This window comes from Equus caballus, chromosome 17 (genome assembly GCF_041296265.1).
Source record: "Equus caballus isolate H_3958 breed thoroughbred chromosome 17, TB-T2T, whole genome shotgun sequence".
Classification (NCBI taxonomy): domain Eukaryota; kingdom Metazoa; phylum Chordata; class Mammalia; order Perissodactyla; family Equidae; genus Equus; species Equus caballus.
Genome location: NC_091700.1, coordinates 96923603 through 96936160, shown reverse-complemented (window position 1 = coordinate 96936160; position 12558 = coordinate 96923603). Strand labels below are relative to the sequence as shown.

General features: G+C 37.0%; 1 protein-coding gene across 4 annotated transcripts in view; it reads right to left on the bottom strand.

Moving 5' to 3' along the window:
- Positions 1-12558, bottom strand: part of MYO16 (myosin XVI) — a 598386-nt gene that overhangs the window by 335147 nt on the left and 250681 nt on the right. For all 4 annotated transcript variants that reach the window (XM_023621818.2, XM_023621819.2, XM_023621821.2 and 1 more), the window contains exons 8-9: positions 5282-5357; positions 2466-2622 (exon numbers count right to left, since the gene is read on the bottom strand). In XM_023621818.2, the coding sequence (XP_023477586.1) occupies positions 2466-2622; positions 5282-5357 (233 nt within the window). The remainder of the gene's footprint in view (positions 1-2465; positions 2623-5281; positions 5358-12558) is intronic.

Below are 12558 nucleotides of genomic sequence, written 5' to 3'. Positions count from 1 at the left end.
TACTTGCCGTTTTTTTCAAAGAGCTAAAAAAGTCTAATATTATGATTGACTTGTTCTTTGATTTAACTTTCAATTCTATCTCTGAAGAAAGATAACAGCAGACTACAATTAAAAGTAGGTCAAATTCAGTATAAAACAATGCAAAGTTTCAAAGCTTTACTCAGAGTCAACGAGAGAAAAAGATTATTAGGACAATTATATTTAATCACGTAGAAAAAATAAGTCATTGATTAATCTGTTTAAAACCTGCTCTTCAATCAGCAATATAGAAAAAAAGAAAAAAGTACTTTTTTGGTAAATTAGCTGTTTTTGTTTTCTTTTTTAACTAAAGCTTTTTTCTCTTTCTAAACGAAGAAAACAAAAAAAAACTACAGACACATAGAGCAGTTAATATTTATCCCAAATAACTTATTATGAAAGAATTTGGTTTTAACTCAAACTTTTAATTCTGCTTACATACTAATGTCTCTACTTGGAAGCCCAGAACATAATCCTAAAAGTAAAGTGGAACGTACTGGGTAGTGATTTTAATATCAACACTTGGGAGGTAAAATTCTTCCATAGCAAATATTTGTATTACTCCTCTCATTCCAGCAACGTCAGTAATATCGCAATATAAAGAGCAAGGTCACAATATTCTCATCATTAATTCCAGGTCACATGAAATGTATCTTATCATTTAACTACTTCCTGACTCAACTCCAACTTTGTTTCTACGGCTTTCTTCCTTTTTCTCCCATATAAATGTGATACCATTTTTACCCCCTGTGGAAGTATGAGAGAGATAATATTGTATAAGCAAGAATGATCTGCGTCCGATCTCTTGGCTATAAATCTTGATCTGTCATTGCCCAGCTCTGTCATCTTAGGAAGTTGAGAGAATTTTAATAGGGCTTTGAAGATGTAATAAGATAAAACAAGAGATTCCAAGCATAGTGTCTGACATAAAAATCAAGCTCCTTTACAACAGCTAAAAAATCAAGTCCCATAATGAATACAGTTTAGTTGTTAAGTAGAAGTCAATGCATTTATGCACAACTTTAGCCTCTGAATTATCTAGAGTAATTTTAAATTAAAAGTGTTTTTGAATACCTGTGAGGGGACAGGCTCTGAAATAAGAGTTTTCTCCTTTGAGCTCACTATCACAACAGCCTTGTGACACATCCACTGGAAACATCTTTTCTACTTCCTAGGAAGGAAAATCGAGTCCTGCTAATTCTGGGAATCTCTACACTGGGGAAGTGGAACGAATTCTCTGATAGACAAATCTGGGAAGAGTGTCTCCTTACCTCCTCTCTCTTCTTGCTTGGAAGGAGCTGACCTACAGAGAGCACTACTTGTCCTCTTCCTACCTTTTGGAGCCTTGTCCTGGATGCCCCTCTTTTGGGAGACCTGATCTGGTTTACAGGTGCCTTGGCCCTCGTTACTAAAGCTGCCTCGTAATGGGATATATTTATAAAGCCTCTTAGCTGCCACATTCCGTGATGTCCTCTATCACTGACTGGATTTGGTCTCCATCTTTGCTGTTTGATTATTTCTCAGATTGTCCAGAACCCAGATAGTGCTGTTTATTCAGTGCACCCTCAACTATTCCAATATTAAACATAATCTTCATTGCCAAACAAGAAACAGTGTTCAGAGAAAGAAAGGAACTTCCTCGAGTTCCCAATGCTTGTCTATAGCAGATTTTCAACCTGAAATATTTTTTATATATTTAGTTTATTGAGATATAATCCACACAGCAAAAATTGCTTTTCAGCATATTCACAAATTCGTGTAACCATCATTATCTACCTCCAGAATATTTCCATCATCGTCAAAAAGAAACTCCATATCCATTAAGAGTCACCCCCATTCCTCCCTCTCTCTGCTCCTGGCAACCACGAATAGACTTTCTGCTTCTATAGATTTGCCAGTTCTGGACATTTCATATAAATTGAATCATATAATACGTGCCCTTTTGTTGTCTGGCTTCGTTCACTTAGCATAATGTTTTCAAGGTTCATTCTCATTGTAGTATGTGTCAGCATTTAGGAGATACTTTAGACAACAAGAAATCATTAGTTTTACACTTGAGAGAGAAAATGAATATTTGTTTTTCCTACTTTAGAAACTTTAGCTATTATGACAGACATTGGAAACCTTACATATCAGTTTAGCTAAAAACCTGGAGTGTGTTTAAAACATTTTATTTGTTCTCATGGTGACAAATTGATCTAATAACTGAAATACTAATGTTTGAAAAAAATAAGAGGGTTTTCATAAAAGTTTTCTAAACTCCTTATTGTAAACAAGTATTTTTTAGTAAATGTGTCGATACGCAGCTTCAGTTTTCTAACTTTTAGTTGAGAGACAGACAATATTGACTGTGAAATGACTGGTGACTGGAGAGGATGACAAAGGAGAATCATTACCTCTTCAGTGAACAAGGTCTGACTCTATCATTCTACAAAGAAGGCACTTACAGCTTACTGGAAAGTGCTGGGAGGTCACGAACAATCTCTTCATACGGCTCCTCCTCCTGTGCTAAGGCAGGAACCGATAAAGGCTCCTTCATTTTTTCTTCCCAGGCAATTTCGGCTTTCAGCAACATTTCCTCAATATACTCAGATGCAGCGATATCTACAAGAAACAATAAGAAAATCAGAAAAAGTGGGTGTAGATAGCACAGAAAATATTTACTTTCGCTAATTCTGAGATGCCTAAAATGCTAAAGTTTATCAACACAAGAAACAAAATGAAAAACATTAAAAGTTTCCAATATGAATAAAATTGCAGTCCTGCCATTTTAAAACACTACCTTGTTTTGCATCAGTGACATTTAATTACCAATGAAATAAAAAAATATAAAAATAATATTCACTGGGTGGTGATGTGTAAAGCATAAAATCATTGAGAAGCTAAGCTTGAGCGAACTTAGTGTCACTTTATTCTCAGTGAAACTCTTCCTTCGTCTCAGTGAATATGAATCGAAATGGTGAGAACAGTTATGCCTTCCCAGCACCTGGTGATTTTAAAACACGTAGGAGGTAGTCTGTAAACAGTCTCCTAAATGGGCAGACATACAAATAAATACTCAGTTTGCTATTAAAACAGTGGGTCTAGCCTCTCTCCATGATCTGTTTTTTTCCCATCTGAAATATAAATAATTATATTAAGTTACAAATTACACATTAACAGTGACAGCTGAACATATTTGGGCAGGAATATAGATGTGATTACTCAAATTTACACTTATTAACAACTGAAACTGAAAATCAATAAATCCTGAAGAAAAATTCACATTAATAACAATTAAGAACCTAATGGAGGTAACTGCTCCTTTTCAGTAGTCATGACTAAACTGCACGATCACCTACATCTATAAATTTGAGTTATGTGGCTTTACAGGCGAGCTGAGGTAATTCAGCCACCACAGCAGATATTCACACCAGGATTTCATCACCATTTGCCTTCGGTTAAATATATCTGCATGATGAGTTAGGAGAGCTCAGCTTCCTCACCGTGGAAGATTATTTCTGTCCCACCCAAGAGATATACCTCAAACTGCTTTTATCCCCCAGATAATTTTGTTATATATCCATTCCAAATTCCAGAAACACAAAATAACAAGAATATAACAGATTATTGGTGATGATTTTCACTCGCTCAGTCATAAGGGTGCCTAGGTCACTGATCTCTTCACTATTGCTTTTATCGGATTCACTCTTCTTGCTGTTGGATGGGATGCTGGCACAGCCTGCGTTTACTTGAAACCTCTCACTGCATTAGAGCTCTTCGTCCCCTGTGTGTGAGAGAAGTATTTTCACTCAATCAACATACGTTTATTGAGAGTCACTAAGGTCCCATCACTGTGTCTCTCATGCTAATATGGCATGGAAAAGGGATGACACTGATGGTAGCCTTTGCATGACCAACATGGACAAAATTTTCTAAGAGAGTCATCATACACCAGGTCCGAGGTGACCAGGGCTGAGTCTACATGAGCAGTTTAGTCATTCACTGGGGCTTTAGGACAGTCAATTGTCAGTTGCCTTGGATGTCGGTTTTGGCACAGTTGACACTAGACCTAAGAGGTGAACGTGTGACTGGTGAGAGTCCAGGCAGCCAAGGCTCAATCATTTCTCCCTTCCCTGGGAAAGAAGCCAGGGATATGAACGAGAAAAAAGTCATCTTCCTTTGGAACTAGAGGACATGACTTATATTTCTCAATAAATACAGTTTTGAAAAAAGATAGAGAAAAGCTATAAATGGCTATTAACTCTTTCAATATTTACCATTAGGCATACTTTTGTAGATGATGTTAATATCCCTACACTATCACTAACATTAGCCTGATCTAAAGTGTCAGACTATTAAGCTATCTCATAGCGCTATTTGTTAAATCTTCAGTTTATTTTAGCAGAGAAGACGAATAAACATTAAACAAGGACACTTAATTCCCATAAAATAAGAAATAGAGCAAATCCCTCATCCTGTCTTAAACCGGAGGTTTATCAGGTAACCACACTCCCAAAGGTACAGCAAATACGAGGTCTCGGTATAAAGTGTTTTCAGGCAAGTAGAGGCATAGCAACAAGAAGAGTAAGTAGAAATAAGTCATTCAGATCAATTACTGCCTTCAAAATTGTTATATTATCTTGTTACTTATGCTGGACTTTTCTCTTCATTATTTAGAAATCTTTTATTCTTAATATACCAAAAATAACATGATTAGTAACTTTGTTGTCAAATTTAAAAGCTAAAAAATGAATGTGGCACCCATTTTTTAAATAAGTATATGAATATATAAAAGAACAGTGGTAAACAGAACTCTAGATATTTTCAAAAAGATATCTGTTAAGGAAGAGTGACATTAAGATTTTCAAAGTTTTAAATTAGGTTGAGAATGAATGCTAGATTCTATTTCTTGCGGTACAAATATCTGTGCAGAAAAATTACTATTATTGTTTAAAATAACACGCATGCATTTGGTATAATGAGAAACTAGTTAAATAATGGCAAAAATATATTCTAAAGTAAGTGACGCTGCAGGAATCCCTGTCCTGGAAGTTTAAAGCGGGAAAAGCCAATTGCAGTGAAGTCCAAGGGGACTCTACCATTTAACTGCTCTCGAACATCCTCTTGTCATGAGCAGCGCTTACGAGGGTGTGAATCCTGCTAGAACTGGGGTGGTGTTCACAGAGCTTCGCAGGAGAGGCTGACTCTCATCTCCAGCTATGCTCATGAAGAATGACTTACACATGACGGGAAGGGAACAACAGAACCGCACACAACCTACCTGAGGCCTTCTCTTCATTGCAGTTCAGAAGGTTCGGATTTGCCTGATGCATCAAAAGAAGTTTCACCAGGTTTGTCTGAAACATTAAAGATAATTGAAATAGGAGACACCGGGCTGGGTAGTGAAGGTTCATCAGTAAATAACACACAGTCGCGGCCTCGAAGGGGCACTTCCATTGGAGTGGAGTGAGAATGCCTTAGCATAACCTACTAGGCTAAATGCTTCTTACTCTCCCCATTTCCAGTTCCTTCTTAAAAAACGACAGATTTTCAAACTATTTCAGCAATGAATGCATTCAAACCAAAAATTACTTATCAAATAAGGGAGGAATTGCTGAGGATTTGAAAAGGTTCACTTAACACTTTCTAGGTTTACTTCAGGGCATCTTATGGGAGGAACTATATGATATAGTATGCTTTGTTTTGTTTTAACTTAGCAATCCATGAAAGTCTCATTTATTGATACTCTTCATTCATTCCAGCACCGTGGACAAAATGAACCTAACGTCACATTGGAGAATTAGAAAAACCTAACCTCATGCTGCAAGAATGAAGCAATTGGGTGAGAGACTAATATATTTTTAATATTTTATTATAAAATATATCATACCTACAAAGAGTATATATAACATATATGTACCATTGAGCAAGTAATGAAATAAATTCCAGTGCACCCAACTTTTTAAAATGTCATTCATGGTATCTTTGTGTTCCACCCCAAAATTATCCCTCTCCATATTTCCCAGATTTGACCACCATCATGAATTTGGGGCTGACCATTATTATGTTTTCTTTACATGCTTAGACCTTATGTAAGAAAACATCCCTAAACAACATATTGCTTCATTTCATCTGTTTGTGACATTTATAAAAATGAAATCCGAGTGTACATATACTTCTGTGCTTTGCTTTTGTGGCTTAACATTGCACATTTGAGCATCCTCAGAGATGATGGGTTTAACCAAGCTTCATTCATTTTTTTTCCTTTTTTTTTTTTGAGGAAGATTAACTCTGAGCTAACATCTGCTGCCAACCCTCTTTTTGCTGAGGAAGACTGGCCCTGAGCTAACATCATGCCCATGTTCCTCTACTTTATATGTGGGACGCCTGCCACAGCATGGCTTGCCAAGCGATGTGTGGGTCTGCACCTGGGATCTGAACTGGTGAACCCCAGGCCACCGAAGCAGAATGTGCAAACTTAACTGCTGTGCCACCGGGCCAGCCCCTTTATTTGTTCATTTTCTTGGTTGCACAGAATTGCATTGTACAAATATATCACAATTTATTCCCTTCTCTCAGTGAAAGCCATATGTAAGGCATTTATTTATTTTTATAAATAATGCTGCTATAAATATACTAGTTTATATATCTTGGTGCATGCATGCACGAGTTTCTTCAGGATATATATACTTAGACATATAAAACACTTACATTAAGTATGGAAAAATGTCTCTAATTTAAAGTCTCTAATTTTCTTGTTCTTTTTCAAGATAATTTTGTCTATATTAGGTACTCTGCATTTCCATATACATTTTAGGATGAACTTTTCAATTTCTGTAAGAAAGGCTGTAGGATTTTGATTACGATTTCTTTAAATAAATAGATACTATATTAGTTTTACATGGCTTCCTTAATAAATTACCACACAGTTGATGGTTTAAACAATAAAAATTTATCATCTTACAATGCTGCAGGTCAGATGTCTGACACAGGTCTCGCTGGGTTAAAGTTAGGGTCTTGGCAGCACTATGTCCCCTTCTGGCTGTAAGGGCAAGTCTATTTCTTGCCTTTTCCAGCTTCTAGAGGTCACCACATTCCTTGGCTTGCTGTCCCTTCCTTCATCTTCAAACCAGAAACATTGTCTCTCTGACCATTTTTTACATAGTCACATCTCCCTCTGACCCTCAGCCGGAATGATTCTTTGCTTTTAAGGACCCAAGTGATTACATTGGAACAACCAGGGTAATCCAGGAAGGTCTTCGCATCTGGAGATCCTTAACTAACCACAACTGCAAACTTCTTTGCCTTGTCAGGTTCTGAGGATTAGGGTGTGGGCATCTTTGGGGGCCACTATTCTGCCTCCTACAGAGATCTTAATAATATTCACCATTTCAACACATGAATACGGCTTACCTCTCCATCTATTTAGGTCTTTAATTTCTTACCGCAATGCTTTATAGTTTGCAGTGCAGAAATCTTGTACATCTTTTCTTAAATATATTCTTATATATTTTATGTTTTTAATGCTACTGGAAACAACCTTGATAAATTCAATTAATGATTCTAGTTTTTTAATTTGGGGGAGATTCCTCTGGAATTTTTATTCTCCTTTCTTCTTTCCTAACTTTGTCTTTCGTTTCCATTTCTTGCTTTATTACATTGGTTAGAATGGGACTGGCTTTTCCAATCTGTGGGGTTTTTGCTTTTGTAACACTTGCTGTGGCCTTCTCCACCCAGGCAGAGCTTCTCGTCGAGGACTTCCAAGGTACCTCCCCATCCATCGATTATTGCTTTTGTTAGTGTTCTTCTTATAAAATTAATTAGGTTTTAAATAGTCTGTCCCATTGCTAGCTTTCCCACAAGCCCATTCAAAATCATTGTTTGGTTTTACAGAGCACAAATTATTTCAGTAACACTTAAATCATGTTAAGGAGAATGCTTACATTCAGAAGTTTGCTTTTATTTCCAAATATATACAGTTTACTAAAGAAAGAGAAGTTCTCTTGGAATCTGAAAGAAGAAATACATACAGAAAATTCCTAGGACATTAAAATAGGTACAGGAATGAGTTTTGTTTTATATTAAAGATCTGAGAGATTTGCTTGCTTTTAAACCATAGAGAAGGAAGAAATGGATGGAGGGAGGAAGGGAAGAAGGAAAAGAATAATGGAGAGCGGGAGGGAGGGCTGAAGGAAGGAAAAGGAGTAAGGAAAGGAGAAAAGCAGGAAAAAAAAAGGAAAACCAAAAATTAGGCAAGCTTGACTTTGTTTTTCACAAATTTGAAAGAACAGCAGTAAACCTAAAAGCATTTATAGCTTTTCAAAAACGTCAGACTTTCAGGAAATCTACCAATTCCTTTGCATTTCTGAGTTCAATTCAGTCTTTGCGGAATTCCAAAGAGAAACTTGTGCAATCAGTCAACAGACCCCTCTCTCCACAGCTACAACTGTAACTGCAGAAAGCATTTAGGTCATAAAAGCAAAATGCTTCTTACATGAAAAGCTTTAGCAATAAAAGTAATTCTATTTTATTTCCCGCTTGTAAAAATAAACATTCATGTGCAGAATGAGGAAGCTTCTCTCACTCGGGGAATTCCTTTCTTTTTGTTAAGTTTGTATTTCCCGTGCATTTCCAATTAGAAATCAGTGAAGCACACCACAGAGATCAGCTGAGCTGGCCGGTGCTCATTTCAATGACTCTACTCTAGAACATTTGTTTTAACCTCACAAAAGATCTTTAGGTAAATTACTTCAAATGCAAATAGGTAGTGTGTGTAGCCCAGTGAGAATTCATCTCCATTATCAAAAGAACTTTATAATTGCCAAAGCTATCAGAAGTTAAGGTGACTTTCTGTGCATATCTGTGTGTGTGTGTGTGTGTGTGTGTGCCCGTTAAAGGAGACTCTACATGCTAATATATTTAAACTGAAATTTAAATTCACATAAGTTGCTGAATACATAGTTTATTCATTCTTTGGATAGTTTTATTTCGGTTTGGTTAAATTTAACGATATTAATTCCTTGGTGGTCATGTAAATTATCTCTCTAAAAAGTGAAAAAATAGCCATGAGTTTTTGGAGATAGTTGAATTCCCCGTTCGTTAACTTTCACTTAAATTAATAAAGGGAAATTATAACATTAAAGGTCTGTGGGAATTCAGAATTTGTATATCCCATGCTCATTGGGACATACTCTACATTGTAATGAGCAAATGTCTCTAACTCAGAACTACCTGAAGGATTTCAGATCTAAAATATAAAAACATGTAAGAAATTGTTAACATTAACTCTATTTGTGATTCGACTATGATTCCTCATCAAACAAGTAGTTCTGCCTTCACCCCTCAACATACATGCTTTCTAACCCCACCAGTACTCTGCACAATTGTCCGCTCTCTTTCCGGAAACATGCCTCCTTCACTTCCCTGCAGCAGCCTCATTCTCCTACGTCCATTCCTCCGCAGACTCCTCCAAAGGAACAAGTCTTATACTGTTAAATATGGTGTTGCTCACTGCACTTCGCTCTTGCTTGAACTCCTTTTCCATCGTGCACGATTTTTTTGAGTAATCTGTCACAGATCTCTATTTCCAGCTCTACCCAAAACCTTGCACGTGCCCAAGTTGTCTCCTGGATATCTCTGTGAGGATTTCTCCCACTGACGAACCAGTGTCCAGGTGTGTGCTCACTCACTTGCTCTTCACACATTGATTCAGTGATGCATTGAGAAAGACCAGCATCTGCTAAACTAGGACATCTCTTGATTCGACTGTTAATAAATGGTAACTGAGTACTCTGTGTCAAGCCCTGTACTGGTAAAGAAGTAGATGCTGTACCTGCCCTGAGTTCTCACAGACTAGAGGGTGATACGGACAAATGAAGAGACAATTCCAACATGTTGTGATAAGCGATGTAATGTGGGAGATAGAGGGTGTTATGCAGGGTGTGTGAGCAGAGCCATCACATCCAAACCCAGGAAGTTAGAGTAGACAGCTGGCGAAGTGACATCTCAGTGTGGTCCTGCAAGGTAAGTGAGATTTAACCACTTACCAATTTCAGGAAAAGCAAAGAACATGAAAAGGATGTACACAGTGGCATATTCCAGAAATTGAAAGAAGCTCAGTACAGATATATCCTCCAGCCTGGTGGGGGGGAGGCAGGGGAAATAAAGCTGGAGAATTACGCAGAAGCCCAGGCACATGGTGCTCATAAACTGTGTTATGGAGTGGGCATTTCATATCAACAGCACTGGAAAGAATGTTGTGTTGAAATAGTTTGATGATGTTTGCATTTGGAAAGATCACTGTAAGTGAATTGTTGAGAACAGAGGGGAGAAGAGGCTGGGTTAGGAGGCTGAGGGGTTAATCTTGACTTAGACATGCTGATGCACTGGAGGAGGGTAGAGGCAGTGAGGCTGTACAGACTGACTGATCATGCTTATAGTTCAAATAGCTTAAAACTATTTAGTAGGTAGAAGTTTGTGGGCTGGGTGGTTTATTAGACATGAAAGAAGAGAGAGAGGTAGAAAAGAGGATAATGCCCAATTTTGTGATGAGTAAATGATAAATCAGAGAAGGAATAACAATTTGGGGTTGGAGAAAAGAAGATGATAATTCCCTTTGTAAACAAGTTGAGTTTGAGGACAGATTGATAGAGATTTCCCACGGGGCAATGGTCCTCATGGGTCTGGAACACAGAGAGAAACAGAAGAAGGCTTCGGGAGTCGTGAGCATGTAGAGAATTCGAAACTGCAGGCTTGGAGACTCCCCAAGGGCATGCAAACACTGAGAAGAGCTGGAAGCTAGGGCAGAGCAATGGATTCATCAATCCCATATGCTCAGAAGGGTGGGAGGAAAACCAGAGAGTGTGTATATCTTTTCCAAAGCAAAGAAGAAATATTTGAAGGAAAAAAACACTCTGACTATGTCTCAATTCTCATCTACTTGGGTAAAAATGTATTTGAGAACACAAACGACTCCTTTGAACATCAAGATATGCAGGTTGTATGACACAAAACACTTCTGAAGGGAGGATATTAGATTTTAGAATTTGTAAAATTATTTTCCTATCTTTTGTTGTAGTATCTCCAATCCCATTATAAACATTAAAAATACGTACAAGGCTAGAATCAAATTTTATGTCCAATTCATCAAATTTTATTTTATGTACAACTCAGAAAAGAATCGTAAAACCTAAAGATTTATTGCGCACATAAAGGATTCAGTTCCCACTTTTAAACGAGAACAGTCTTCTTTTTCTCACTGGAAAAGTTAATATATTTCTAAAATGAAGTTTTAAACCATATACGCCATCCCAGTATAAATATAAATAATAAATATTGCTATAAATGATGAACTATCTTCTCCATAAAGGTATTTATATTTGTAAGATATTTATAGGAAAGTGAAATTGATATGAATGTCTCAGAAAATACCATTAGTCTGTCTAAAATGTTAGCATTTCTAAACCCTTTTTTTTCTGAACTGAGATACATTTATTTACAGAAAAGTTTTTAGAGTTATAAATCTCCCATGCATACAAACTGATATTCAAATAAAACCTGTTTCTAAAATATCATTTCCAAAATGAATATTAAATAGTATTTTTATGAGTGAACAATTTTTAAAAAATAATTTGATATCATATGGTATTTTCTTTTCTTTTTCTTTTGTGAGGAAGATTAGCCCTGAGCTAACATCTGCTGCCAATCCTCTTCTTTTTGCTAAGGAAGACTTGCCCTGAGCTAACATCTGTGCCCATGTTCCTCTACTTTATATGTGGGATGCTGCCACAGCGTGGCTTGCCAAGTGGTGCCACATCTGCATCCGTGATCTGAACCGGAGAACCCCGGGCAGCTGAAGCGGAACATGGAAACTCAACCACTGTGCCACTGGGCCAGCCCCTCATATGGTATTTTATTGACAAAATAATCGAGATACAATTTACTTAAAATTTTCTATTAACATAGATCTCTTAGTAGTTCTTGTAGTCTGAATCCAGGAAGAATATTTAGATTTTGGTGTCATATATTCTAACAGGAAATCCTCACTCTAGCTCTCTGTGTTAGAGCTTTGCCTCTAGTTCTCAGTTCATCAATTTGCCCATTGAATTCCTTCAGTCACCCTGCTGGACACTGGGACACCACGGTGGGGAACGCAGCTCAAGACCCTGGTGTCTGGAGCTTATGTTCTGGTGGAGACCCCATTCAAGTATGTATAATGGAGCAAAATAGAAAAGACACATATGATCTTCAGACTCTATCCTTGGTACTGAAATGTATAAGGATTTAGAAAATCTTGAATTAATGGCTAGTCATTTTCTAGAGAAGCAGAGGATAAAGGTGAGATTATTTTTAAAATATGCCTCATTTGCATGTTATAAATGATAATTTCTGGAAAATTTTGTGTTGGTTATCTGTCTGTACAAATCTAGCAAATGTATCAACTGCCCAGGACACATCCCCAGGGATGTTCAGCTTGTTTGATGCAGTCACCTTCATCATTCTCAACAATCTTCTATGTAAAATTCCTCCTTTCAACAGAGGTTGATGGTTCTCATTGAT